We start from the raw sequence: 27,134 nt of genomic DNA, 5'->3' as shown, positions 1-27,134 counted from the left end.
CCCTCGCAGGCAGCCAAACTTTACCTTGTCTCTCCGGGAACCGGCTGGCTGCCCCAGGACCCGGTCTTGCTGCTGCCGGTGGCGCTGGGGACAGACACAGCATTACCGGAGCATTCACCTGGGCCATGCCCTCCATCCCTCTCCCACCCCAGCACCAGCACTGTCCCAAGCAGGAGGGTCTCCACCCATGGCAGGGCATTGGGGTGTCCCCCCCAGGAGCTGAGCATCCTGGCCACATCCCCATTGCATCCTACCTGGGGGTGCTGCTGGACCAGGACCAGGAGCGGGGCTGGCAGCGGCTGGTGGGGGTGGCCGTGGGGCTTGCAGGGAGTTGGTCCTCTTCACGCCTGCAAGGAGAGCGGGGGGTCAGCAATGGTGTTCAGGCCCCGGGGGCTTTGGCTGTGGGTTATAGCTGGAATCAGCCAGAGGCAGCAGGGAAGAGAGAGGTTTGGCCGATGGATGGAGGTGGCCCAGATAGCAGCTCAGCCCTGCATGCTTTTGGGGAGCAGGGTGCAGCCCGGGCTGGAGTAGGGAGCATTGCACTAGGGGGACCCCGTGCTGCACCGATCCACCTGCAAAAGGGAAATGCAGGAGGATGGATGTGGTTGTGGCCAGGCACTGGTCTGAGCTGGAAGGTGAACAAACCCATGAGCATCACTGAGATGCCCATCACACCCTTGTCCCCCTGCACACCAGGACTACTGCTGCATGGCATCCCCCCGAGATGCACGCACATCCCACAGCAGCAACGGGGCACAGATGCACAAGGGTTACCCACCCAAACACGAATTAAAACACCAGCTCCCCCAGGCAGCCCCAAACGCCCCTCTCCAGCTATTACCTGACTACCCTGTCATTGAATATTCCTTTCTTCCCCGGGGAATTAAGGACAACTTGGACATTTTCCAGCTGTTTTTAGCTTCACCAGTTAAATTCACAAGCTCAGCTCCTAGATGAAGAGCGGTCTCTGCACGTGCCTCCCCTTCTAGAGACACCTGGGGAAGACTCAGGCACCACTGCACCCTGTCAGCCACCCGTTTGTGTCACAGCCATTTACAATAGCTTGCAGCACATAAAATTTTCATGAAACAAGAAATGACATCCCCAGCCAGACCCCTGCCAGCAAAGCACGGGCTCCCACTGGCGCGGCTGCTCCACATCTGCTCCTTTGGCAGCATTTTGTGGGGCACATGCCTGCCCCAGCAGCAACGGGGTGGGGTGGGGGGCACAGCAGCATGAAAAATGCTTCTGCTTCAGGTCCCAACTCAGTTGCATTTCATCTCTGCTTAAAATTGGCCTGGTAAGCACCGAGCCCACTCCTCCCTTCACTTACAGCTCTTGTATGGTGCACGGGGCTTTTCAAGCTCATGTCCTTTCACGAGCCATAAGATGCCCCTCTTAGGGAAAAGCACGCAGGATCCTGCCTCTCCTCCCTGCATGCAGGGAAAGGGATGGGGATCCCCCTCCATGCCTCCCCTTGATCCCACCAACACCCAGGACCTCCCCATCAGCAAACTCCACGGAGCAGTGTAAAACAGCAGGCGAGTGGCGTGGGAAGCAGGTGCCAAAGCATTGCAACATGAAATCCCTCAGCATCACTTCGTGCTGCTCATCGAGCGGAGACAACCCTGGTCTGGCTGCTGGCTTTGCAACCCCCAGCCCTCTCTTCCCAGGCCCGCAGAAGCACCGCTCTCACCAGGGCTCCTGCTGACCCCGCTCTCAGCAGCATAGTCGCGGCCATCGGTGTCCCCGCCAGCGTGCTCGCTGCCGCACGGGCCCGGCCTGCCCTCGGCCGGCTTGCGGCCAGGCACCACGTAGCTCCCCCGGGCAGCCGCCGTCGTGTCACTGCCTGCAGGAAGAGGGATAAAGGCAGCAGTGATGCTGGCACCCTGTCCGCCCAGTCGTCCCCTGAGCCAGCAGGGAGAGGAGCTGCTGGGGTGATGCCCAGCTTGGGTACCAGCAGGAGGAGAATGGGTATGGCCACTGCAGCATCACCCCCAGAGCACTGGGGACTGCCAGCCAGCTGCAGGAGGGCTTCACACCATCAAACCTGCACACGGTGGTCGCAAAAGCCCAAAGGACATGGCAAACCATGAGGGCACTGGGACACACGCAAGCGCCACGGGAAAACACGGCCAGAGGCATCCATCAATTGGTCCTCAGCACCCATCAAACCCCTAATGGCATTACAGCTCCATGGTCCCCAGGACACGAGGATCACATTTTCTTTTTGCTGATCATCTTCCATTTATTAGCGAGACAACGGTGACAGCTGCCTTTGCCTCTCACTTCCATCCACCCAGCAGCGGCTGTCCCAGGGTGCCAAGACCACTTCGCGGTGATAAATTGCAACCCACGGATGTGATGAAAAAGGTCTCTGTGCTCACCTGGCTTGTGCCAGAGATGCCAGGTATAAATCTTTGCTGTGACATAAATGGGATTTTTACCCTTGGCTGGGCTCTCAGGGTCGCTGAGTGCAATGAGAAAGTGAAACGCAACAGATTGCAAGTGGGGAAGAAGAGGGGGGTAAAAACGCTACGATGCTAAAGAGGGGAAAGGAGGGGAAATGAGCATCCACAACCGGGAGCCCTGTGGTGCAGAAATAGCGATGCAATAAATAATTTTCCAAAAGAGCTTTCGGAAAATCATGGGCACGTCATGAGCATGCTGATCACCAGGAGGGACCTGCGGAGCTGACAAAACTTCGCCAAATTACAGATGAGCTGGTGGCTTAATAAAAGCAGCCTGTTGCAGAGCTGGGAAGCTTAACGGCACCAGCTACCATTGTGATTAAATAGTCTTAATTAAGTTGTTTCCCCAACTGCTGCTGCACGGAAAGATGAAGATATGACTCGGCACAACCTTGCCGAGGCTCAGCCGGAGGCCCCCACTGGCACTTTGAGCTGTAGCATGGGCCGAGCCTGGGTATCCCACCATGGGCACAGGTCCATGGGGCTCCCCCCAACCCCACCCCCCCCAAGACACACAGGATGCATCCCCACTGAGATGTTGCCTGCCTGCAGCCTGACATGGAGCAAAGCCTCTGGCAGCCGAAATTGGAAAATCAAACGCAGTGCTGTTAAAACCTTCCTGCACACCAATAGCCAACTGGGTTATCACTGTCACAAGAGACCCTGGGTAAAGGAAGGGTGGGACGGAGAGGACCGCTTCAGGGGGGTTGTGTCCTCAGCCCCCCACAGCTGAGGAAGGGGAGAAGAAGGGAGGGTTTGCAGGTGCTCCCACGGTAACCATCGCCCAGCTAGGAGCAGATGGCGTTGGGTCAGGTAACCTCATCGCCTTGGCACTCCGATGTTGAACTGTGAACATGGGAGCTTCTCACTCAAAATTAACTCCCAGTGACACGGCCGGTCTGGCAGCACCCCTATCCCTGGGCTCCTGCTGGTGCTGGCAGCAGTGCCTGGGGTATACGGTCCAGAGCAACGCAGGGCATACGCGAGTTAGAAAGATGAGCCCTGGCGAGGAACGTGGCTTTGCCCCTGTAAGCAAGAGGCACCGATGCTGCTGCTTACCGCAGTCCCCTCAGCCGGCATTGGTATTAAACATGATGCAGGCAGAGCCTCAGTGGGCTGCAAGTGCTGGAGGGGACAAAGTATAACCATTCAAAATAAAAATAAATAAAAAAAAAATAAAATTGCTGCTGCATCCTTACCTTGCTCTGCTACCCATGTACAGCACAAGCCTGGGCGCAAAGCCCCGGCACCAAGAGCTTTGGGGGGGGAAACATGGACAAGCGCCAGCCCCCCGCAAGCTGCCTAAAATTTCCACGGGAGGTTTTCCAAGGATTGCCATTAACTAAGCAGAACACCTGCCAATCAGCAGCAGGAACCACCACCTACGGAGGCAATTCTGCTCGGTGCGGCGTTCCAGCCCAGGCGTGCGCGGTAGGTGGGGAAGCCCCAGAATAACTCGGTCCCCGCGCTGTGGGTGGCAGCAGCAAGGAGAGGTCCTGCTGCAGCCTCCCGCGGGAAAACACCGCAGGGGAAGGAGAGAGGGAGAAAGGGAGCTCAGCACAGGTGGCACCCAGGCAGCGGCACAGGGGAGCGTGCGAACGCTGGTGCTTACCATCGGCGTCCTGCTCAGCTGGGGGCCTGGCGTCCGCCTGGCCTTGGGGGCACAAACAGAGGGAGAAGCGGTGAAGCTGCAGCCGGCCCACCCCACCAACACCATCCCAGGATGTGCTGCCACTCTTTCCCCACGCTTCCTTTTTTATTCTGATTTTTCCAGGCTACTGCATCACTGTGTTCATACCCAGGCACTGCATGAACCCCCGGCTGGGCACCCCAGATTCCCACCCAGAGCTGCTTTGCTGGAGGATGCCCCTGCAAACCAGCCCACACTGACTGGGACAGCCTGGAGGAACCCTCAGCAGGCAGGGAGGGCAGCGGGGCAACTCCTGAGCCCTTTAGAAAACAGGCAGCAGGTCCACGACTGCTCTGGATGCTCTTTGCTAGGGTTTGCCCTTGCAAACGATGGGGAGAAGATCCAACGCCCCACCAGCAGGACCCTTGCCCTGTCACCCACTGTCACCTACCTCGGGTGGGCGTGCGGGAGGGGAGTTTCACGTCCTGGGCGGGCAGCTCCGATGGGCTGGGCTCACTCGGGGCTTGGGGGCCCTTGTTCTTGCTGACAGGCATCGGCTGGGGCAGCACTTGCTTGGGCAAACCCTTGAAGAACCAGGCACCGGAGCGCTTCCACACCTGGGGGGTACAGGCAGAGGGGTGGCACCCACGTCCTAGTGGGATGCTGGGTGCAGACCTGGCAGTCTCTGTCCCCCACTGCATCGCTTGGGTCCACCTCCAGCAGGCACCCCTGTACCCCCCTGCTCTGCAGCAGCCCCATGGCCCATCCTGCTCATTAATTAAGTCTTCAGCTTTTGCACACTGCAGGTAGCAGGGAGCTAATCTCTGGCCAAAATAGCCTCTTCAACCCCAAGACTTTGTTTTGGTTTGTGGTGGGGTTTTTTTGTTTTTTTTTTTAAATAGTATTTCATATAGGAAACAAGATCACCCTGTAAGAACCAGGCTCTGATAGCTGGGCCAGGTTTAGCAGTGTCAGAAGACAAAGCTGAAAGTCCCTGGGAGCATCCCCCAGTCTGCAGCTGGTCCCACCTCAGAGCTCTGGCATGGGGACAGTGCACAGGGTGAAACCAAGGGCAGGGACCGCATCCCTGCTCCCGTAAACCCCCCAGGGCAGGGGAAGCACAGGGGCTGCCCCACTCACCTCCCGCTGCTCGCTGCAGATCTTGCAGAGCCAGATGGCATGGGGCCGGCTGTTGGTGGTCTCCACCCCACACTTGGTGCAGACGTTCTGCAGAGAAAGGAAAGTGCTGGGTGACGGTGGGGGAGCCGTGGCCACCAAAAGCTCCTACTACACCAGCACCTTAAGGAGAGCTGGTTAACAAGAGCCCTCCCGGCACAAACATTAATGATTGCAGAACCCCCCCAGGGATGCCCCCTCGTGCGGAGGAATGCCAAGCAATTCAGGATGCACCGAAGGACCAAGGTGCCCCTTTTTGCACCAGGGAGCAAGCTGTGTGGGTCTCGGGGGGCTCACCCAGCGGTGGGGCACGGGGAGGTGCCTCACCTTCTTGCAGTCCTCGCAGACGACGCAGGCAGATCCCCGTGGCCCCAGCTGCTCCCCGCAGAGGATGCAGCGGTTCACCCCATCCCCCAGCACGCTCCGGCGCATGTCCTCCAGCCGGGTCATGAGTCGCCTGGCAGAAAGGGGACGAGGGCTGTCAGGAAAGGCACCATGTGGCCAGGACGTGGGGTTCCCACTCCCAAGGATGGCTGCTGTTTGATTATTGAATCATTGAATGGTTTGGGTTGGAAGTGGCCCTAAAGATCATCTGCCTGAAAGGAGGTTGTAGTGAGGTGGGGGTCAGGTTCTTCTCCCAGGTAACAAGTGACAGAACAAGAGGAAACAGCCTCAAGTTGCACCACGGAAGGTTTAGATTTAATATTAGGAAAAATTTCTTCACCCAAAGGCTGGTCAAGCATTGGCACAGGCTGCCCAGGGAGGTGGTGGAGTCACCATCCCTGGGAGTGTTTAAAAAAACACGTAGATGCAGTGCTTGGGGACAGGGGTTAGTGATGGACTTGGCAGTGCCGGGTTAACAGTTGGACTTGATGATCTAAAAGGTTTTTTCCAACCTAAATGATTATATGATCTCACTCCAACACCCTGCCACGGGCAGGGACACCTTCCACCAGCCCAGGTTGCTCCCAGCCCCATCCAGCCCGGCCTTGAGCACCTCCAGGGATGGGGCACCCACAGCTGCGCTGGGCAGCCTGTGCCAGTGTCCCACCACCCTCACAGGAAAGAATTTCTTCCTTATATCTGATCTAAATCCGCCCTTTTCTAGTTTAAGACCACCTCCCCTTGTCCTAGGGCTACAGGACCTACTAAAAAGTCTGTTCCCACCTGCCTTACAACCACCGAAGTACCACTGTAAGGTCTCCCTGGAGCTGCCCGTTCTGGCTGAACAAGCCCAGCTCTCAGCCTGTCCTGGTGGGAGAGGGGCTCCAGCCCTGTGATCAGCTGCTCCTTTTCCTAGTGCAGCTTCCAGCAGAGCCTCTCCTCTTCCAGCTACAGGAACGCAACCAGGGGAAAAGACACATCCCAGGGGATATGTCAGAGTATTACATTCCCCTATAGCTTTGTAATGCATGACTATTAACTTCCGCTGGCACTGCCAGAGAGCAGATACCAGGCCCAGTGCCCACATACACACATGCATAAAATCCATCAGAGCCAGTGCCTTCGCACAAAGTGCTTCGGCATCAGGGAAGCGGCTTTTTCCCCCCACACAGAAAGATTTCCACCCAGTCCCAGTGACTGCTCAGCGAAGAGCTGCAAAAGGAGATCTTCAAGAGCTCTGGCAGGAGGACTGAGCGAATTAATTTTCTCATTTTCTAAGGAAAAATATTGCATATAATTTACTTTATGGAAATGCTTAGCCCTTTGAGTGAAATGCAAAAAGCCCACTGGAGAGCAGGCTATAAAAGCACATCTGTTTCTTGCAAAGGTAAAAAAAAAAAACAAACCAAACAAAAAAGCCACAAAAAAACCCTCCACAGCTAAGCAACTTCTGAAAAACCAGCAGCGGCAAAAGCAGTTTGTAAAGCAGGAGCAGGAGTGAGCTGCCTGCCAAGCACCCGAGAGATGGCGGCGAGCTGTACGCTCAGTTAACCCAGAATCCTGGCCCTAAAAATAGTACTAGAAGGGAGAAAGGATGCATTATTTATGCCTTTCAGTGAGGAAGGAGAAGGAATGAAGAAGGGAAGGAGAAGACCCAAGCCCACCAGAGAGAGCAGCAGCCCCCTCGCCCGCAGGGCTGCCATCCGCTCCCACGGCAGCCTGACCCAGATCTGACAGAGCCACTAACACGGCACGTTGTAAAAACCACCCGACGTTTAAAAGACATTTTCCTACATGGCTGATGACAGCTTCAGATTTATGGCGGCTCCGCTGCCAGCACCTCTGAATTGCTCATAAACAATATATGAGCTCCCCACTACATCGGGGGCGGCTGGTCTCCAGCTGCTCACCGGACGGCCGGTGTCCCATGGACTGCGCATGGAAAAGCAACGGTGTTATTGTACACGGGTGCTTGATAAGGGAATAGCAGCAAGAGGGGAAAGAAAAATAAAAATAAAGCATCTCGAAACATGCAACTTATTACAATGCATCGTATACTCTGTTGGAAACTCACTGCAGTCAACAAGAGCATCTCGAAGCCCTTGGTCAGGCACTGAGTCAAGCCCAAAGGCAGGACGCAGCTCCATGACTCAGCGTACGTTATCCAACCAAAGCCATGTTATTACAATATCTCATTTAGGTGCAAGACATCAGCCATGCTAAAACCTGCTGGAGAATTTCCCCACTCCTCCCCACGCAGGGGCTGATCTCCTTGGGGTGGCTCCAGCATCCTCAGGGCTGCCGATGTGGAGGTGCCTCCTGACAGTTATTAACAAGCCTGCAGCCCGTTTCCAGACGGGAAAGCTGGCTGGGCAGCTAGGGGAGCCAGGCAGAGCCAGCCGTCGGGGGAAATCACTATTTTCACAGCTACAATGTCACCAGACAGCAGATGGGCGAGCTTGCAAGTCCCTTCTGTCTTCGCCACCTGAAGTTTCAGCAGCGACATGACCACGGGCTCTCTAAATAGAGCAAGTCTTCTTCTCATCCTTTTGTCGAAAAAGAACATCCTCGGACCACAGCCCTTTAATGCCTTTCCACCTCACTCTTAACGGGGAAGCTATCTGCTAGCCTAACTCCCTGCTCCAGCGTTATTCCCGAGGGATGCCACTGTCTGATCCCTGCCCTTCAGCACCTGCTTACTGCTTTGCAGATGATCCATAGGTGATTTCTTCTGACAGAATAAGTCAGTTGCTAGAGCCACCATACGCCCTCGGTGCCTTCCCAAGCTCCGCAGCCCATCCGCCCTGCTGCAAACACGGAGGTCCCAGTGATATCAAGAGAGCTGCATCATCCCATAAACATCCGGCCAGCAGCCAGCAGTATTCCAATTAAAACCTGGAAACTGGCTGTTTCTCAAACATTTCTTATTTAAACGAAATGAATCACACCACGGTTGTTCCCAGCCCACGTCCCACCACATGCCACGCAGGGTCTGCATGAAGAACCCCCAGCAGCAAATAACCAACAGCGTCCAGCTTCTGTCGCAGCATATTGCTCTCACCTCAACAGGGAAAACATTCCTGGGGCAAAAACTTTTATTTTCCTGGCAGCAAAGCACATGTACAAGCCCCAGATCTTCTGCAACTTCCCCCCGCCCCCGCTGTGCTGCAAGAGCTCTGCTCCAAGAGAAGCAGCTTCCAGTTGGAAATCTGCAAGCCCAAACAAACTTATTATAGAAACTAGAACAAATGGCACAATCAAAAGGAAAAAAAAATAAAGAAAAAAAGCCTTTGCATTTCAAGAGATTCATTATTTAGCTGCAAAATCTTTCCTAGTCTCTCATTTACCAGAAGCAGCTCCTTAAGAGATTTTTTTTTTTTAAACCAGTGGAAGAGCTTCAGCAGTCAGTACACACACCTGTGGCACCGGTTTCAAAAGAAGGACATTTGCCTAATTAAAACATCCATTCAAGCCAGAGAAAGTGGGCTTTTTTTCCTGATTCAAACCCCAAAAGGACTGTATAAAAAGTTAAAATTTAAGTCCTGGCGTGAACTTGGCAGAAAGAGGGCAGGACCTGGGAAAGGGGGTATTGCACCAAAACCCATGGGCTGGGAAGCTCCCGATTAAGGTGATAACTGGGAGCAAAAAGCCCAGGTTTCTGTTTGACTCCATCCAGCACCACTCCACACACATGCCGGAGCCCCATGCACGGGCTGGCCTCCCTCTGCTAACCAGAAGGATGCTCTGCTCTACCCCAGGTAGCAGCCAGGAACAAGCTTTCTGCCTTCCCAAAACCTTTTCGCTCCCTCTCCCCTATATATTGTTTGTTCCTCATTTTTATTGCACATAAAATAGCCATCCACCTCATCCCCATCCCTTGCGCTCTCTAGGATGACAGCAACATCTTCCTTACCATGATGTGCACTTCAAAGCGCCCATCCCTCTGGCCTCTGTAAGACTAACTTCAAAGAGCAGGAAATATGCCTCGAATTGTTATAATTAGGGGGGGAAAAATCAAGATAGAAATAATTAAAGCCAGTGGCAGGGAGCTGGCCAAGCCCAGCGCCTGGGAGCATCGCTGCTCCCAGAGACAGCCCTGCAGGGAGGGAGAGCATCCGTCATCTGCCAAAGAAATACGTATTAGTCGCTGATGGGAGCGAGATATAAGAACTGGGTGATACACTGTATCTGAAATGCTTACCATGCACCTGAGATGATAAAAGCAATGGAACAGTCCCCTGATAATATAGCATCTGCCTGGCCCCATAAATACGGTTTGGGAAAGGAAGGTGAGCAGCCCTGGGGCTGGTGGGAGACCTCCCCTGCCCAGCAGCCCTGGCACAGGCAGGGGAAGGTCTGGCATTTGCAGGAAGACCTGAAAACATCTCCCATGATTTTAGGCATGCAGAGGGTCCCACAGGGATGCAGCGAAGGCTGAGGGACCACCTCAGGCTGGGCTGAAGCCTGGGTAGCACAGGCAATCGCAGCGCTACAGCATCGGCATTTGCTCTTGTGCTAGGACCAGAGGGATGCAGAGGGACACGGAGAGTCCCTGGCGTTAAGAGCTGAGGATCTCAGGAAACAAGACTTAACAGCGGGGCAAGCACGCAAGAGCGCGTTGTGTTTAAATATTCATCGCCACTCTGCAGAAATGAATGGCTAAAGATGCGCCTAATGGGTTTTAAATCACATCGGGGAGGACATTTAATGCAGCAGACTGAACTGCTGCACCAGGGTGGGAGAAGGACCTGACCTGCGAGGAAGGACCTGATCTGGGACATCACAAGCCGGATGCTCCCCAGCCCCATGCAGGAAGAGACTCAGCCATCACTTACGTGGCAAAAAACCTAAGTAAAACACAAAGGAGGTCACAAAGTGCCTCCAGAATTAAGCCCTGACTTGGCTCCACGGGGAAATCATGTGCCTTAAAGGGCTGAATATTAAATGAGGGCTAATTTTAATGGTATAAAAGAGAGAAGAAAAGAAGCCAAGCTACAGATAAAACATAATGAAAACCAGGATGAAAAATGAGTAGCATTTTTCTTCCAAGTGCACAGGTAAATCAAAGTAAAGCATCATTTGAGCTTTTACAGGTTGACTTTCAAAGCTCATCCTCTGCTGACAGCCCTCACCATGGAGGGAAGATGCTCAAGGAGGCTACGGGGATTCATGCATCCTGAAGTATCCCACTTCATGCTAGTGCATCACTCCAGGTCCTTGATGCCTCTGATAATGTGTTAAAGGAGGGTTGGTATTTTGCAGGCTCATCCCAGTCTCAGAAATGAGAAGAGGGTGGGATTATTTTTTTTTGGGGGGGGGGGGAGGGTGGGGTGGGGAATGGACACCAAAACCACACAAAAATTCAAGAAGCACATGAGCAGCCTTCTGGCCATGAATTAACCTCATCTGTTCTAGAAGCTGGCATCTCAGGAGACATTTCTGTCTGCCTCCAGCAGAAACCCTGCCCTTCCTGGCCCCAATTTTTATTTTTGTGTTGTCTGAAGTCGAGAAAGAAAATACGAGACTGTGGTCCCCAGAGAGCATCTCTGCTGCTGGCCACCGAGGTTAATGACTTAATCCCCTGTGACTTAAACCATCTGCTCCAGCATTATGCACGTGTCATCCCAGCAATAAGCAGCCAAATTAAAATGCAATCCTGTTTGATAGCTGGTCCTCTCTGAGGAAAGGTGAGAGGCTGTGGCCCATAGGGAGACTGTCATACCATCGCACTTTCAGGGGGGACTGGAGGGAAGGGAGTACCTGCAGCTGGACAGGGGCATGGCCAGATGCAGGAGTGATGCGTCATGTCACCCCTGGGACAACCGGCTCCGTGCCGCAAGGCTCTCTCCAGAAACAGCAATTTCTAACTTTGGATGATTTAAGATATTTCCTTCGATGCCGAGAGCACGATGGACCTCATTAGGCAGTGGAGCAGACTTGGTGGGTTATTGATGACACCCAATTATAGGTGCATAACAGAGTTAATTAGTGCCTGCAGGTGCTCCTGCATCAGCTGGGAGGAACAGGCTCCTCACGACTGCAGCCAGAGCATCGCCACCGATAGAGCTAGCACAGAGCTGCCCCAGCGACCCCCCAGGCATGAGCCCAGGCCAAGCAGGGAGGGAGAAGGGAGGAGAACGGATCCATCCCTGCTGCAGCTCTGCTCTGCCCTCCGGCTTTCAGCCCCTGTGCCCCTAAATTGGCCCAAGGGATTGTCCTAATCCCCAGGCAGTTGTAAAGCCCTTCATCAACTCAAGCTTGACATGCATTCACTGTATCACTGTCTAAGATGATTTCAGCTCCTGTTATCCTTCTCTGTGCTATGAGACAATGACCCAGCCAAAAAAAAAAAAAAAAAAAAAGAAACCAACAAAAAAAAAACCCCACGCCAAAGTGTCTGTGTCCTACAATCCTCATCAGCATCCAGATCACACATCCCGCAGGCCTCCATCCACCCCTGGTGCTAAAAATACTCTTTCGCTAGATTAATTTGAGCTGGGTTTGACATGAAGTCTGATTCCACAAACATCTTCTCAACAAGCAGCATCGATCTGTTCCCACCCTGCCCTGGCTGGACAAGGTAATGGGCCTGTGGGATGGTGAGTACAGGAGAGGGGACACGAGAGGGCAGGAGATGGATGGCACTAAGTCAGGAAGGACTTCAAGGCACGAGGAGGATCATTTGTAGCCAGCACCCAGCTGTAGGCTTCGTGATTGCTCAAGTATTATATCTAAAGCGCACACACATCCACTTATTAAGATGACCTCAAGTATTTACCACATGTTGCTCCTTTAGAAGGCACTTTCACTTCACAGATATTCCATATATTAACCTAAACCAGGTTTTTCATGGATTTTGCTTCTTTTTTCCCCTCCCTTACAGGAATAGATAATCCCAGAAAATCGGGCTTTCCAGGCACACCTCCCCAGGGCAGCCTGTCCGAGCAAGAGACGCTGTCACAGCCGCTGCATCCCTGCTAGAGGCCAGCCTGGCAAACCCGGATTATTTTATAATAGAAGAAACTATCCTGGATAATGTCCGAGCAGCTCCTGAACAGGCGATTCTGTACGAGACTGATATAGACGCTGTCCCATATTTCTGTAGCTGCACATCCTACAGCTCTTGTTGTGCAAGCCAACAAACACAAAGGAGTTGGCAAGGCTCCTGCTACGCCTACGCGCAGGAGGCAAATCAGCTGTGACTGCACATCCGCCAGCCTTCCCCTCCTCTACTCCGAGTACGGCACCAAGTCCTCTGCTTGGCTTTTTCATGAATGAGGATGAGGAAACCTCCTCCGGCTCGGCTAACGGAGGGAAAAGGGAGAGTTGCTGCAGGTTTGCGAACAGCTGCAGGAATGCACAATGGAAAAAAACCACCAACAAAACAACACAAAAGACAAAAAAAACCCCCAGCTCTCCCCCACTGCTAAAGCCAATTGAAGCATAATCCAAAAAGCATCACGTTTGAGAGTAATTCCTACTGGGCTGCAGATGGGCAAAGCTAGGGAAACACTGCTTGTAGGCGCTTTCAGGGAATGAATCACCACCATTCATAGCTACTTTCACCTGGTTTCCACCAGAAAGCTGGGAGAGGGAAGCATGCCACTTTGTCACACGGGGTGACATCAGCCGAGGAGCACCCTGTGCCCATATCCATGGGGCACATGCTGAGCCCGGGCAGCACAAACACCACTGGCCGGGCAATATCTGCCTAAGCTGCTCACAGACCCGCTCTTAACAAAGTCTTTCCACAAACGAGGAAATAAACCCACGACTTATGAGGCCACGTGCTGCAGCCACCAAGGGAGACTGCGTGCTGCAGCCGGAGCACCCTGTGACCCGCACTGCAAATGCACACTCAATATTTAAGGGTTATTAAGTAGCCGGGTTGATGGATTAAAGCTCGGGCTGTGGCATGAGGCTTTGCGGGCACAGGCAGAACCTCTCTGCATCTCACTGAGCAGCTGCCCTTCAGGGCCCCACGCCTGTTTGCTGAGCAAAAGTCATCCCTGAGCTATGAGAGGGGCTTTGACGTTCTGCAGGGGAGCAGAGACCCTGGTTCTGCCTGGCTTTGAGTGCATTTCCTGCCAGAAGACGGGGGGGTGGGGGAGTAGTCAATGCTTAAGCTCAGCAAGAATAAAATGCTCCTCTGCAATGAAAAGGCATGATGCCTGACAAACAGGATTATGGGGATCCCCTCTGGAAAACCATCCCCAGCAGACCAAGTCAATACCTAATGATTAGCAGTATTTCACCTGGCACGTTTGCCCAGGCAGGGCAGAAATGCAGTAAAGGCAGGCACTTCTCACCCTCTGCTCCACGCTGGGTGCATCGGCACCAGGCGTGCCCCCAGCACCCCCCATCAATCATGGGTACCCCACTATGGATGCAGCTGGGGCAGCGCCAGCCCCCCCCAGGAGCTGGTCCCAATGCAGGGCCAGCCCGGGGGCTGGGCATCACTCAGCCCTATTCAGGAGGGATTAACCACTGGGACACACGGATGGAAGGGGCGATGAATCCATCTGTGTCCTCAAAACAAGACAAAACAACTTTCGGTGAGCTGTGGCTTTGCTCGTGCTCATGGCTGCTTGGGTTCTGGACCGGGCAAACAGCTTTATGAAATGAGATGTTATTAATGATCCCTTCTAGACTGGAAGCAGGGGGGATCAACGAGGCTGTAAATTCTTGGTCCAGAACACAGCGGCACACCAAGCAGCAGCGGCACACGGAGCAGCTCCCTCCCCTGCTCACAGGTTCCTCCTGGCCAAGGACCAACGCCAGCTCAAAAAGATCCCCCGCAGGCTCCCTTTCAGGAGAAACACTGCAGTGCAGTAGCTGCTGGCCAGGAAAGCAGCCAAGCCAGCGCTTTCCCCCGCGGGCACCGGCAAGGCTGGGGGTCCCTCCTGTCCCAGCCAGCATGGCAGTGCCAGTGCCACCACCACCGCCACCTTACCCGATGCGCTCCTGCTCCATCTCCTCCATCTTCTCGGCCCGGGCGATGACTCGGTTGATGATCTCCTTCTCCTCATCCGTCAGCTCCTCGCTCTTGCGCTGCCGCTCGGGCTGGCCGCCCCGTGCTGCCCAGCCGGTGGGGAGCCTGTGGGGAGAGGGTGGCCAGGGCTTCGTCCACAGATCACACGTGTGCATGTGCACCACACCTGTGCGTGGGCAACCGCCAGGCACCAATTCCCAAGCCAAGGAGGAAGGGGTACGATACCACCCCATCCTCCAAGCTCTCTTCTCACAGGAAGCCTGCAAACCTCCCCCACCCGCTGGGTGCAAGCTCTTTCTTCCATTTGGGGTGGGTGTGTGTCATATGGAAACACTTGTTTCATAGAAAAAACAACTCTGCTTTTCAAAAATATTCTCATTATTTCCATCTTCAGCATCAACAGACACAGTTAATTTGGCACCCTGCTCTCCACCGTGTAACACAGGCTTTGCCAGCAAGCTGTGGTACCGGGGCTGTGGCCACAGGAATGGGGGGTTTTTTGGGTACATTTTAGCAAACATGGGAGTTTTTCCTCTCCTAACGTCATTTCCAAAGATCCTTTCACACAGTGAGCACAGCCTGGGCATCAGGCAGCTTTAACCTGGTGACACGGTAACGTCTGCCACTCAGCCTTGTAAATTAGCAGGTGGCAGAGGGGCAACGCTAACGAAGGGTGCAAAAGGCAAACACTCCTCCCCCCCTCATTTTTCTGCTCATCTAAAGACCTTTCCTGGGTCTTTTTCCCTGGGCTGAGCAGACCTGCACAGTCTTAAACCTTAAGTACATTAAAACCCTGTGCAACACTTCCCAAACTTAATTACTTTTTTCCTTGCATCCAGAGCAAGGTTTTTCCTGTTCTCTCAAGACTGTCAGAGTAGCAAGTCAAGAGCAGTAGGGCAAAAAAAAGCATGCGAGATACTTACTGCTCCTTCTCGCTGCTGGGAGGCACAGGGAAAGAGAGGGAACAAAGATTAGGTGAGAGAAGGGATGAGGACAGCTCAGCCCAGGCAGTCAGTGCTCTCCCTGCCTCAGGGACAACTGTCCCCAATGGCATGTCCCTCTCCATGGACGCCTGGCGCTCCTCCAAGGCAGCGTGGAGCATCAAGCTCCAAACACGAACTTCACCCAGCCCCTGCATCGCCCAGGCACCCAAAACAAGCAGCCACCCACGGGTGCTGCCACCACCCAGCCAGTTGGGATCTGCCATGTGGTGGGATGCAGCACAGCGCTGTGTCAGAGGGTGTCAGGGCAGATGGACAGGGTTGCTCGGTGGCACTGGGATGCGTGCGCACCCATGGGTCTGTCCCTACCACCTTCTCAGGTGGCAACAGTACAACACAACCCCATCCAACCAGCACAAACCCAGTTCCCAATGTCCCCAGAGGAAGAACCGGGGTGGCTGCACCCGCATCACCTCCCACCCCCGGTGGCTCTTATTCCTCCCACAGCCCCCAGCCGCCTCCTTTCACCTGGTCCGGAGGGACATGGTCCTGTCACTGGGGCACATCCACCGGTCAGAGCTGCCACCCACCACTGCGTCGGTCATTGCTGGCTGCTGAGGGGACGCGGGGACACACGAGTGCGGGCACGCTGGTGCTCCGCCGACAGGCGCTGACTCGGCACACAGGGGATGTCAATCACTTTGCTCCGCTGCCAGATCACAGTGATGCTGATGGAGGTAACCCAGTGCTTTCAGTCAGGCTGGAAGGAAGATTAAAAAAAAAAAAAAAACCACAAGCAAAAAAACCCAAAAATCATACCAGGCAGGGCTTCATTTTTGGCATTAAGAGGAGTGGGAGCCGGGAGAGGAACAGGAATGTCACTTCATTCTGTCTTGATATTGCACACAAGACACAGGAGCCTACAACCACCGCCCTCCCAGGAGGGCAATGCAGCCACACTCGGTATGGATGTAATTAATGAGATACCCGACCTCACGTTAATTACAAGGCTTCAGAGCTAGGAGGGAAGAGGAAGTTTCCATTTCAGAGAAAGATCTACAAACTAGGAAACTTCCTCCCCGTAACCCAGCGTGTCTCACTATCCTCCCCCCAAACCACATTTCCTCTGGAACAAAACTCCTCTATTTTCATTTTTGTTTAATAAAGTTTTTGCAAAATGAAACTGGGAGAGGCATTGAAGGACGACGTAACAACAGGAGCCAAACACAATACTCTTTCTACCCATCTACAAAAGATTCATCAAGAAACGGACCTTTTCAGACCTTTCTTCTTTCAGCAAAACAGACTGCTTTTATTAAAAAACAAACTGATGTAAAATTCAGAGCCTGAGTGCTAGTTTATTCCCATTTTCTGGAGGTGTTTTTACCCCACCACCCCTACTCACTGCATGGGGACAGAGACTGGGCAGCAAAGCCCAAGCTGACACCCAGCATCACCCACAACACAGGGATGGATCCAGCCATCCCATCGCCTTTTCTGGAGGAAACCGGTGTTTTTACACAGGGTCAACACCGCAGGCTGAGCAGTGTCCCCAGTCAAGGGCAGGACAGGATCCATCCTCCTGTGCAGCCACTCACCCCAGCACCGCCTGTGGGGTGCAGGGAGATGCTGCCTCTACACCATGAGTCACTGTCACACCTGGACCACTCTCAGGATGGTCCCCAAGAGCAGAAAGCGCAGCTTGCGGGTCCACAGATGACATTGCCCACAAGATATCACTTGCAAAGGGAGAAGCTCAGGTTGAGCATCCCTTTACAGCCATTAAGGTGAAAATAAAAGAGAAGAGGTAATCCGTCCACAGAGGCTTGGCTTTGCTGCAGCGCTGACTAGAGCACAAGGCATTGAGGAGGATACAGATCACCCCTTCGTTACTGCTGATGGGGGAAGTTTTTGTTAGCTCAAATGCTTCCCACACATGGGATTTCCCCCTGCCCATCTTCCCCATGGAGCTGGCGTGGGGTACCCGCTGGGATCCCCCCGCAGCAGCAGCCTCATGCCTGCATCGCTCACAGCACCTGCATTTGAATTGCTTCCTCCTCCTGCAGCAGAACTTAAAAAAAATAAACCCCACAAAAACCCAAACCCCTCTGCAGAGCCTGGCCCACGGGCAACAAAGCTGCTCCCAGCCCCGGGGCCATTCATCCTCCCAAACCCGCTGCCCTGGAAAGATGCTGCCCCAGATCCCTCCCTGGGTGGAAGGGACCACTCAGCCACCCACATCCCGCTGGATCCCAGCACTGAAGCCAGAGCTGCCAGCAGGTTCCAGTGAATCCAGAGCTCAGCTCAAACCCAGCAAATCCACCTTTGCGGGGCACAGAGCAGCTCCAGCTCTCAGCAAAATTCCAATGGGGGCACCGGTGAGTTTATCCTGGGGAGAAGATGGAAAACGGCAGCTTGTAAAACTGCCCCACTGAAATCCCAGACTCCAAGCAATGAAAAAAAAGCATAACTTTCCTAGAAAGTGGGAAAAATATAATTCCCATCCTCCACTATCTTCTCTGCAATATTGCAAGGGTTTCTCCATCATTCTCTGAAGGGTTGGCAGAGGTTTTGAGACTCACCTTTACTTCACTAATAACTTCCAAAAATACATACGTACACACACAAAAAAAAGTGAAGCACACAGGGTAATTAGTACTCTTCTGGCTCCACACAGCAACTATTCCTGTGCCAAACCAGAGGGCTCTGGTTGACAAGGTCAGTTAAATAATCAAATTGTTCACTGAAGTCCCCACCGTCACCTCCACAATCTGCACTGCAGCACCAAACTCCTGCGGGGGCTGCAGGGTCCGGCTGCGGCTGGGAGCAGGGGGGCTCGCGGGGCTGGGTGCAGATTTCATGGGGTACCCAGGGAGGAGGAGCAGCACCATGCTGCCAGCAGACACTTGTGGGGAGATGCGTGTGGATAAGGGGCTCTCCCAAGGTCACGCAGAGCAGGAGCAGCTGCCCCGGCTCCACAAATAAGGGGGAAATCCCTGGTTTTTTCCCCGAGCGAAGAGTGTAGGGCGCTCACCATCACATCAGCCAGCGGGAAGGAAAACTTCCACCAACTAGAACTTTCTGCTAATAATAGAGAGGCCGCAGGTGTTTCACTTTGTTAAGGATGGAGAAGAGCCCGGGGACAGCTCCTGGAGGAATACACAAGCCTTCCCAAGCCTATAAATAATAGATTTTGAAGATCTACTTTGCATTTCTTCCAGCAACTACTCTCGCTTGTCCTAAATGCTTGGTTCTACATTTTTAGTGCACAGTAAAGAACAAAATAACAGCTTACGGTGGCTTTTTCCCCCCACCAAATCCTTGCTCGCAAGCAAAAGGATGTGGCAATCCAAGTCATAATCGATGGGATGCAGCAGCATTTAGTTAATGAAATGGAAATATCCCATCCTAGGAGGATGCCAAGCCCTTCTGAGGCTTGGCTGTGCCCAGAGGGTCGCGTGACCTGCTCCCCCCAGGGCTGCCGCCACTGGGGATGCGAGGAGCCCTTATCCCCATGCTGTGCCGGCTGCTTGAGGTTCTCCGATGGCAGGCGGAGGTCGGGAGGAGCGAGGCGGCAGCTCCCACTGGCGTGAACGCGGCGCATCCCAAGCAGAGCCAGGAATAGAAGCAAGGTCTTAATTTCTGGCCTTAAGGAAGAGCCACATGACTCTAATCACACCGCTCCATTACTTCTGTATGACGGAGCTCATGTATTTGATCATGCCTTAATAAAAAAGGGATTGAATGCCTTCCATGAATCACTCTGCCTCTCCCCAAGCCGCCGGCGCTGTCGTCCCGTGCGCAGCCACCGCTTGCTCCAAGCCAAGAGGTGCCGATTCACAGCCCCATTGCCAGCACCCAAAGTCCGGCAGACGCAGCATCAGGTCCCCCTCACCCTCCAGCAGCCCTGGGCAGGCAGGGAAAGGCAGCAGGAGCCCCATGGCACGAGCCCATCCTGCCCCATGGGCACCAGGAGGAACCCGGAGCCACCACCCACCGGGCATCTGCAAGGAGAGACCATTACAGGGCTACCCAAACACGCTGGTTTAGCCATCTGGAAAGAACATGCCAGGGTAGAAAACAGGAAAAAAGTCAGTATTTTAAAGACTCCCAGCACAATAATCAGTTTTTTTACGGTGAGCTCAACATCTTACACTTGGCGGTGCCTGCAGAGATCATCTCCGCCAGCAAAGACACTGACACAGGCAACCTATTTCTCCAGCCTTCTCAGCTCTGCAATGCAGCTTTCTTAAATATTGAATAAGTCTGCTGCTCTACACCACCTGCCAGTGCCAATGATGAGGTAATTTTTGCATTGACAAAGCCTAATGCGATTAATCTGGTTTGAAAGAGCAGGTTTTAGAGCCCGACCATTCACTCGGAGAAACACACTTGCAGAGCATTGGCAGCAGCTTGTTATTCACCACCAGTAGCTAGACCCCAAACAAATAACCCAAACTGCTGCTCGGATGCCAAGTGAGAGGTTATTTCTGTGTGTCAACACCAAACAGGAGGTTTTGAACTCGAGCAGATCCAAACACCATCCTCCATCAGGCTGATGGAGTTTTCATGCCAGCTGCAAGGCCAGCCTGGCCATGGGAGCTGGCTTACACTCCACAGCGGGGCGGTGGAGCTAGGGAGGGAAAAGTAGGGAATGAGCACCCAATTTCCTGACGGGCTTCCCCAGCCCCATGCCCAGGGAGAAGGGGATGCATATTTTCGGGTGACAAGGACCCAGTGGGACCCTCCAGCTGAGTGATGGGAAGAGAAAATGCAGGAGAGGGGATGCACCGGCAGCCCCAGGATGGGTACCGTGCCTCCCCACCCAGCATGCACACACATCCCCAAACACCATTCTCAGCTGGAACTCTCTCCCAGCTAGTGGGACCACATTTGTCACCACAAGTCCATCAGGGCCAGATCCTGCCCTCCTCCATGGCTCAGCACCAGGGCTGGTGCCTGGCACACAGGAGAGCTGTGCAAACCACAGGATACCCCAGGTCCCCACCGGACACCTGGTACAGACACTGTGCACCCCACGTCTGGCTCTGCCCCAAGCATCTCCCAACATTCTTCTTTCCTTTCCCAGGAAAAAAAGAGTTTGCCCAGCACAGGAGCCACATACACACCACAGCATCCCCTATGGTGTACATATGGCTATAGGGGCCCCAGAGAGCTGGCCCAGCAGACAGCAGGGTGCTCATTCCCTTCAGGCCAGTCAGGATTTGGTACTACTGGATTTACCTACAGAGGCGGGGGAAGGTGTAAGTAGCCCCAAAATATCTGCCGAGGCAGCTGTGTAACGCTGCTATACAATCAGCAGATCAGAGAGAGGGGCAGGAAGGCAGCCCAGTTTTGCCGGAAGGAGTTTTGGTCCCTCGAATCTCAACATCCCCCACGCAGCCAACATCCACGCTTTGTCTCATCTCACATGCAAATAATTTTAGAAAGTTCAGGCAAAATTGGGCAAGCCGCTTTACGGATGGTGCTTCAGGAAACAGCCCACATTCAAGATTTTCCTAAAAAAAAAAAAAAAAAAAAGGCAGAACAGAGGTAGACCTCAGCTGGCAGAAACACACCTACATGTCAAACCGAAGCTGCTTGGCCTGGACCCCCACCCAGACAGCCGGAGAGGGGCTGGGACAGCAGGACAGCCACCCCATGACTCCAGGTGTAGCACAGAGTGACCCACAGCCACGGCAGCACCCACTGCCCATGCTTCCACAGGGACCCACATGTCCCAGCCACCCAGCAATGCTGCTCCGGTGTGAGATGGCATGAGGTGGGATCAGACTCCAGGGTGCAGAGCCCTCCAGCCACGCTGTGGCAACACAAGGGCCAGGGGTCCTGGAATTTCAGCTTTTGGGAAAGACCTGGAACCAACAAAACAAACCCGGGGTCATTGCATCCTTCAGCCCCATGCCAGACCCTTACAGGGAACCGAGCAACCTCCTGGGCCAGCTTGGCACAAGTGGGTTAATTAAGGCTAAATATGGCCCCACAGGTCACCGATGGTGAAGACCACAGTCCACAGGTGGCAGCGATCCACAGATCTGAGGCATACAAGTAACCCAAAGCAATGAAAGTCCTGGCCATCCTCTGCTGCCCCGATCCCAGCGGCTGCCCCTGGGAGCCCACCCGGCAGCACCCTGCCCGCCGCACCCATCCACCCAGCCCCATGACACACCAGGACGGGACCAGTGTGGCATGGCATGGCACACTGCTCAGTGGCACAGGACATCCCCCCCACGCAGCACAGGAGCCCACGGGGCTCTCCCAGCTCCAACACCCTCCAGTTAAACCAGGGCTGGGAGCCCTCCCGACTGCAGATGCCTTTGGTCTGGCCGATGCCTCTGCCACCTTTAAATTCACAGAAGGTGCCAAGAGATTCCTTTTTTCCCCTCCCCCTTAATTCCCAGCTCCCTGTCATCATCCAGACAAAGATCCATCCCAAGGCAGCTGAGCAGCAGTGCACAGTCAATTTTATTTAAGCAGCACATTGACATTTCCTCCAGCAGCTCCTTCACAAACTAAACACTGTTATGATGCTGTCACAAGGATTTACTCCCGTTGATTAATTGTGGGAAAGACAATGGGAGGGGGGGGGGTGAGAATCACTTCTAGATTTCTATGACTTACCCGTGGCTGCTGGAGCTGGGGGTCTCCGGCCAGGCAATGTCCAAGCGCACCCCAAGCCTACTCGATGCTATGAAATGCAGCGATGGCAATGCTGGCAATGCCATCGCTCCTCTCGCCGCTGCAGAGCTGCTCCGAAGGCTGCTTAGCAACAGATTGCTGCACCGCTCCAGCACACCGATCCGGGATTCATGGCCAGAGCCACCAGGATGACCCAGCCCCACCAGGGATGCTAGCGCAGGGACCCCCCACAACTACCCCACAACAGCGGCAACAGCTGAAGGAAGTTTAGCGATGTGAAAAGGCTGGGAAGTACCTGCCAGCTGGCTGACACACAGCGTGCTCGGAGGCAGCAGGTCCTGCTCAGTGCTGGGGGTGGTTTCCCAAAGGCAGCGACAGTCCCCACAAGATGCCCCAGCAGCGGTCAAGGACCACAGCATCGCACTGCAGGAGCGATAGCTGGGGGTGGGCACGTGCCCCATCCCCAGAACACAACCCTGGGTGGAGGATGCTCAGGGCTGCCAACCTGCCCTCCTTAGGGGTAGCAGGGATGCTCAGCCAGGGTCAGAGGAGCCACAGAGAGCCAGGCACCCTACAACAGATCTATGCGGAGGGGGTCCCCCTCAGCACCACAGCCTGACCCTCCCCAACAGCCACAGAGAGCCCAGGCACCAGCAGAGAGGAGCATGCAGCCACCCAGCTCAGCATCTGCACCACCCAGAGAGATGCTGGGCTCCCAGCTTCCCCAGTTGCTACGTGCAGCTCCTTCCTCTCCTCATACACCCCCACTAAGCATCTGGTCCCACACAGCCAGACCTGCCCCCCACCACTGAGGCACTGGACCAAAACAGGAGAGCCTATACCCACCTCCGGGTGCTGGAGGAGAGCGATGCTGCTCAGACCCATGCAGGTACAGACAGGGATGGAGGCAGGGCATCTTCTGGCATGTGAATGTTATAAACCATCAGGTCATTAGCCCCAGCCACTCCCCAGTCTCCGGCTTAATGAGGATGGGGAAATTAATCAGGCTGGCCTTGGGGGCACTGCCTTGGGGAGCAGAGCACAGCCCTTGAGTGCTCTGGGACCACCTGGAACGATTTATCACCAGTTATCAGTAACTGGCAATGACTGCAGTGACATCGTCACCTGTCTGCAGGCAGGAGGAGGGCACTGGGCCGGGGGCCACCAGTGGCACAGAGGTTCACTGCTGCCGGCACAGCCCCGGGTACCTGCAGCAGACACAGGGGACCATCTCGTTCTCAGGTCCCAAAGAAAAGTCCCTCAAAACTTAAGCACAAAAAGAGACTCTGGAGCTGCAAGTCCCCTCACCCTTTCTCAGCAGTTTTTCTTCCCTTGCCCCTTCCAAAATCAGGGAACACTTAATATCGGCACCCACCCACCCATGGAGGTGCAGCGGAGTCCCGTAATGGGCTTCTGGGTTCTACCCTCACCACAAAGGGTGCTCCACACAAAAAATATGTGCTTTTGCCCCCATTCAGCATGCTTTTTGTCTCTCCTCAGGAGCCAGGGCAGTGCAAAAGGAAGACTGCAAAGGAGGAGAAAGCAAATCAGCAAGCTGGAGACAGTGCCAAGCAAGGATTTGCACCCAGATGGGTTGCTCCTAACAGGACTGGTGGGGCCGATGCAGGAGGTCTTAGCTGGAAGCCCATCCCACAGGCCACACACACAGGTGATGCCAAACAGCCCCCACTGCATCGCCTGGATACAGCACAGCTCTGCCGGGGGCGGCTGGCGCTCGCCCAGTGGCAGGGCTGCTGCGGACAAGCATCGCCCACCCAACGCTACTTTCCTGGGGGATGCCAGAGCAACCCCCAACTTAGCATGTGGGGCTCAGACCCACGGCTCCACGTACCCCAGGCTGATCCCCATGGAAGAGCTGAACACAGATCCCCTGAGTCAGTCCCTACAGCAAAAGCAAGCAGCTCGCTAAAACCCTACCAGATGAATGATGCATCATCAAATAAAGCCCAGTATCACAACATTAACAATATTTATTTTCAGGCTAAGCTGCAGCCTGGGCTTTTGATACCAGTAATTAAAGCAAATGGTTCATCTGTTATCATCTTTGCATCCCTGGAGCCAACTGTCCGTGTTTTGAAGCCCTGTATTATCTTTTTTTTATTATTATTATTATTGCAGCCTCCCGGGAAGCGGGGATCAGACCGATCCGCACACACTTTTTAGATCCCAGGAGCGGTGTAGCATGGACCAAGCCCAAAGCAGAGCCACGTCCAGGGCAGCCACCTCGCTCCGAGCTTTACAGCGGCGAAACGAAGAAGTGTTAATTGCTCAGAGACAAATTGCCGCTCCAGTTTATATCTGAAACCAGAATTAACGGAAAGACACCAGCAAAAAAGATAATCAGGTCCCTGCTCTGAGACAACCTGTCCTGGGAGCAGCGGTGTGAGGCAGCCTCAGCCTATTTACCGAGGCGGCTGGGTTTGCCTCCAGGAGGTTTTGGGCCATGAGTCCAAATGGCTTTTCATGCCTTTTGCAACACTTTTGTCTGTGTTGGGAAAGGAGCAGAGAAGGCACTTGCCAAGGCCCTTGAGCCAGCCCTGAGCGGGGCAGCGATGCCCTCTCGCAGCCCTAACGGGGAGCAGAGGACCCGGAGCCCCCCCGCAGCGCATCCTCGGGGCCAGGATGCTCTCTGCATCCCACCGCTGCTCCTGCCCAGGGAAGGGGCTCGGCTCCTGCTGCCGCCGCAGCTCCCGCTCTTCCCGCTCCGGGACCAGGGACAAAAGCCCATTTCGGGGGCTTCAAACCATCCCCCAAATGCCCCAACGTGCTCCAAAGTTGCCCGCCCCCGGCAAAGTCCAAAAGCACCCCCCCAGCGCGACCCCCCGCCTGCAGCGGCGCGCCGGAGGGGGCTGCCAGCTGCGGCCGCTGCCCACGGGAGGGGCGGCCGCGGGGGGGGCACCCACCGCCCGCACAGCCCCGGGGCGCCGCCAGCAACTTTCCCCGGCCGGCGAGCGGGGAAGCCGAGCACCCCCGGTCCCGCAGCCCGAGGACCCCCCAGGGCCGCCCCCCGCCCGGGGCAGAGGAGCAGCCAGCCCCCCGCCCCGCTCCCACGCGTGGCTCCAGCGCCGGGGGGGCCCCGCCAGCCCCTTACCTGGGCCGGGGTCCCGCCGGGCCGGGAGCCGCTGGGCGCTCCCCCCCGCACAGGGCTGGGCGCAGCGCGGCTCCGGCGGCAGCACTGCGGAGCGGGGAGGGGGGGGAGGGGAGGGGAGGGGGCAGGGCCGGCCCCGCGGCACCGCCCGCCCCGGGGAGCCGCCCCCGCCCCGCGCCCGGCCCCTTCGCAAAGCGCGGCGGTCCCCGGCCCCCCAGCCCCCTGCTGGGGGGAGCGGCAGCGGCACCCCCTCGCTGCCCATCCCCTCCTCTTATCCCATCCCCATCCCTCCCCTCTCCCTTCTTCCTCCACCCCAGCTCCCTCTCATCCCCATCTCCATCCCCATCCCAATCCCTCTCCCACCCCCAACCCAATCCCTTCTCCCACCACATCCCCATCCCCATCTCCCTTTCCATCCCCTCTACCATCTCCCATCCCCATCCCCTCTCCCATCCCCATCTCCATCTCCATCCCAATATCCAGCCCTTCTCCAATCCCCATGTCCAGCCCCTCTCCCATCTCCATCCTCATCTCCATCCCATGCCATCCCCATCCCCTCTCTCATCTCCATCCCCATAACCATCCCCTCTCCCATCCCCATGTCCAGCCCCTCTCTCCTCTCCCATCCCCATCTCCATCCCCCCTCCCATCCCATCTCCATCCCCTTTCCCATCTCTTATCCCCATTTCCATCCCCTCTCCCATCCACCCCATCCCTCCCCACCGCTGGGGGACACAGCACTTTTTGCCCGCCCCCCCCCACACACATTCTCTGACACTGGCCTTTGGGCATCTCCCCGTGCCCTGGCCGCAGCACCCCAGCTGCCTGTACCGACATCTCCCCACTCACATGTGGGGGCCCAAAGTGGGGCAGACTCTTCCCTCACACAGCACCTGCAGCATCACCCAAAAGCTGTAGGAGCTGCCTGCCCACCCAGGCTCCCCTGACTGGGGTTTTGGCCCCCGCACTCAGGTTTAAGCGGCACAGGGGATCCCACACTCCTTGCCCAGATTAACCCTAAAGACCCACCACAGCCCCACAGAGAAGCGGGGAACTCGCTGCCTCTGGCCAGGCTCTGCGGTGACTTCAGCACTGCTTGGACCTTCAGGAGAGCACTGATCCTACCTGCTGGAACAGTTACTGCAGGGAACAGGGGTAATCTCTGATGGAACAGGTGATTTATTGCACAGAAGGAACTCTGTTCCTGAGCTGAAGCACCCGTGGCTTCATAAGCTGCAAGGGGCAACAGCCTGAACCCACCCCCCAGCACCATGCTGCACCTCCCAGCCCGAGAGCCCTGACCTCCTTCCCCCTGCAGCAGGGACCGCATGGAGGTGGGGGGGGCTCAGCTCACAGCCAGGAGATAGAGCTGGGCTGGGACGGAGCCCAGCTTGCAAATGTGCTTTTGTACCCAGGTCATCAGCTCCAGCAGCCTCTTTTTATCCGCTCTTGATATTCCAGTGGGGAACCATAGCACCTTTGGGCTTTTGTGACTTTCCAGAAGTTCTCCTGCCAGTTGCTCCTGCATCATCTCTCACCAGGCAAAGCGAGGTGGATGGATCATCTGCCAGCAGGAGGGGATGGAAATCAGAGCTGGCCTGACACTTTGGCATCAGCAGCCAAAGAGGGAAAATTAATAAAAAAACTTGATAAAAGGATGCTGTGAGATGAAGCTGAGGGGGGTGAGACATGGCTCTGGGCTGCCCCTGCAAGCAGGAGGCTCACAGGGCTTTGAGCTACGCTAAGCCACGGCCAAGGATGCCATGCCTGAGTC

General features: G+C 55.2%; 1 protein-coding gene across 5 annotated transcripts in view; it reads right to left on the bottom strand.

Annotated features, from left to right (window-relative positions):
- RPH3A (rabphilin 3A) overlaps positions 1–25,474 on the bottom strand; it is a 36,127-nt gene extending 10,653 nt beyond the window's left edge. The window contains exons 1-11 of one of the 5 annotated variants that reach the window (XM_037375637.1): positions 25,364–25,474; positions 16,123–16,354; positions 15,577–15,591; positions 14,615–14,758; positions 5,605–5,734; positions 5,242–5,328; positions 4,553–4,718; positions 4,084–4,125; positions 1,697–1,849; positions 255–347; positions 25–84 (exon numbers count right to left, since the gene is read on the bottom strand). In XM_037375637.1, the coding sequence (XP_037231534.1) occupies positions 25–84; positions 255–347; positions 1,697–1,849; positions 4,084–4,125; positions 4,553–4,718; positions 5,242–5,328; positions 5,605–5,734; positions 14,615–14,758; positions 15,577–15,591; positions 16,123–16,199 (967 nt within the window). In that variant the 5' untranslated portion in view covers positions 16,200–16,354; positions 25,364–25,474. The remainder of the gene's footprint in view (positions 1–24; positions 85–254; positions 348–1,696; positions 1,850–4,083; positions 4,126–4,552; positions 4,719–5,241; positions 5,329–5,604; positions 5,735–14,614; positions 14,759–15,576; positions 15,592–16,122; positions 16,355–25,363) is intronic. The other 4 variants (XM_037375639.1, XM_037375638.1, XM_037375641.1 and 1 more) reach the window with 4 other exon arrangements.
- Positions 25,475–27,134: the final 1,660 nt, after the last annotated feature.

The sequence above is a fragment of the Falco rusticolus genome, chromosome 1 (assembly GCF_015220075.1).
Source record: "Falco rusticolus isolate bFalRus1 chromosome 1, bFalRus1.pri, whole genome shotgun sequence".
Lineage (NCBI taxonomy): Eukaryota > Metazoa > Chordata > Aves > Falconiformes > Falconidae > Falco > Falco rusticolus.
The sequence above is the reverse complement of the archived record's forward strand: the minus strand, read 5'-3'. Positions and strand labels throughout refer to the sequence as shown.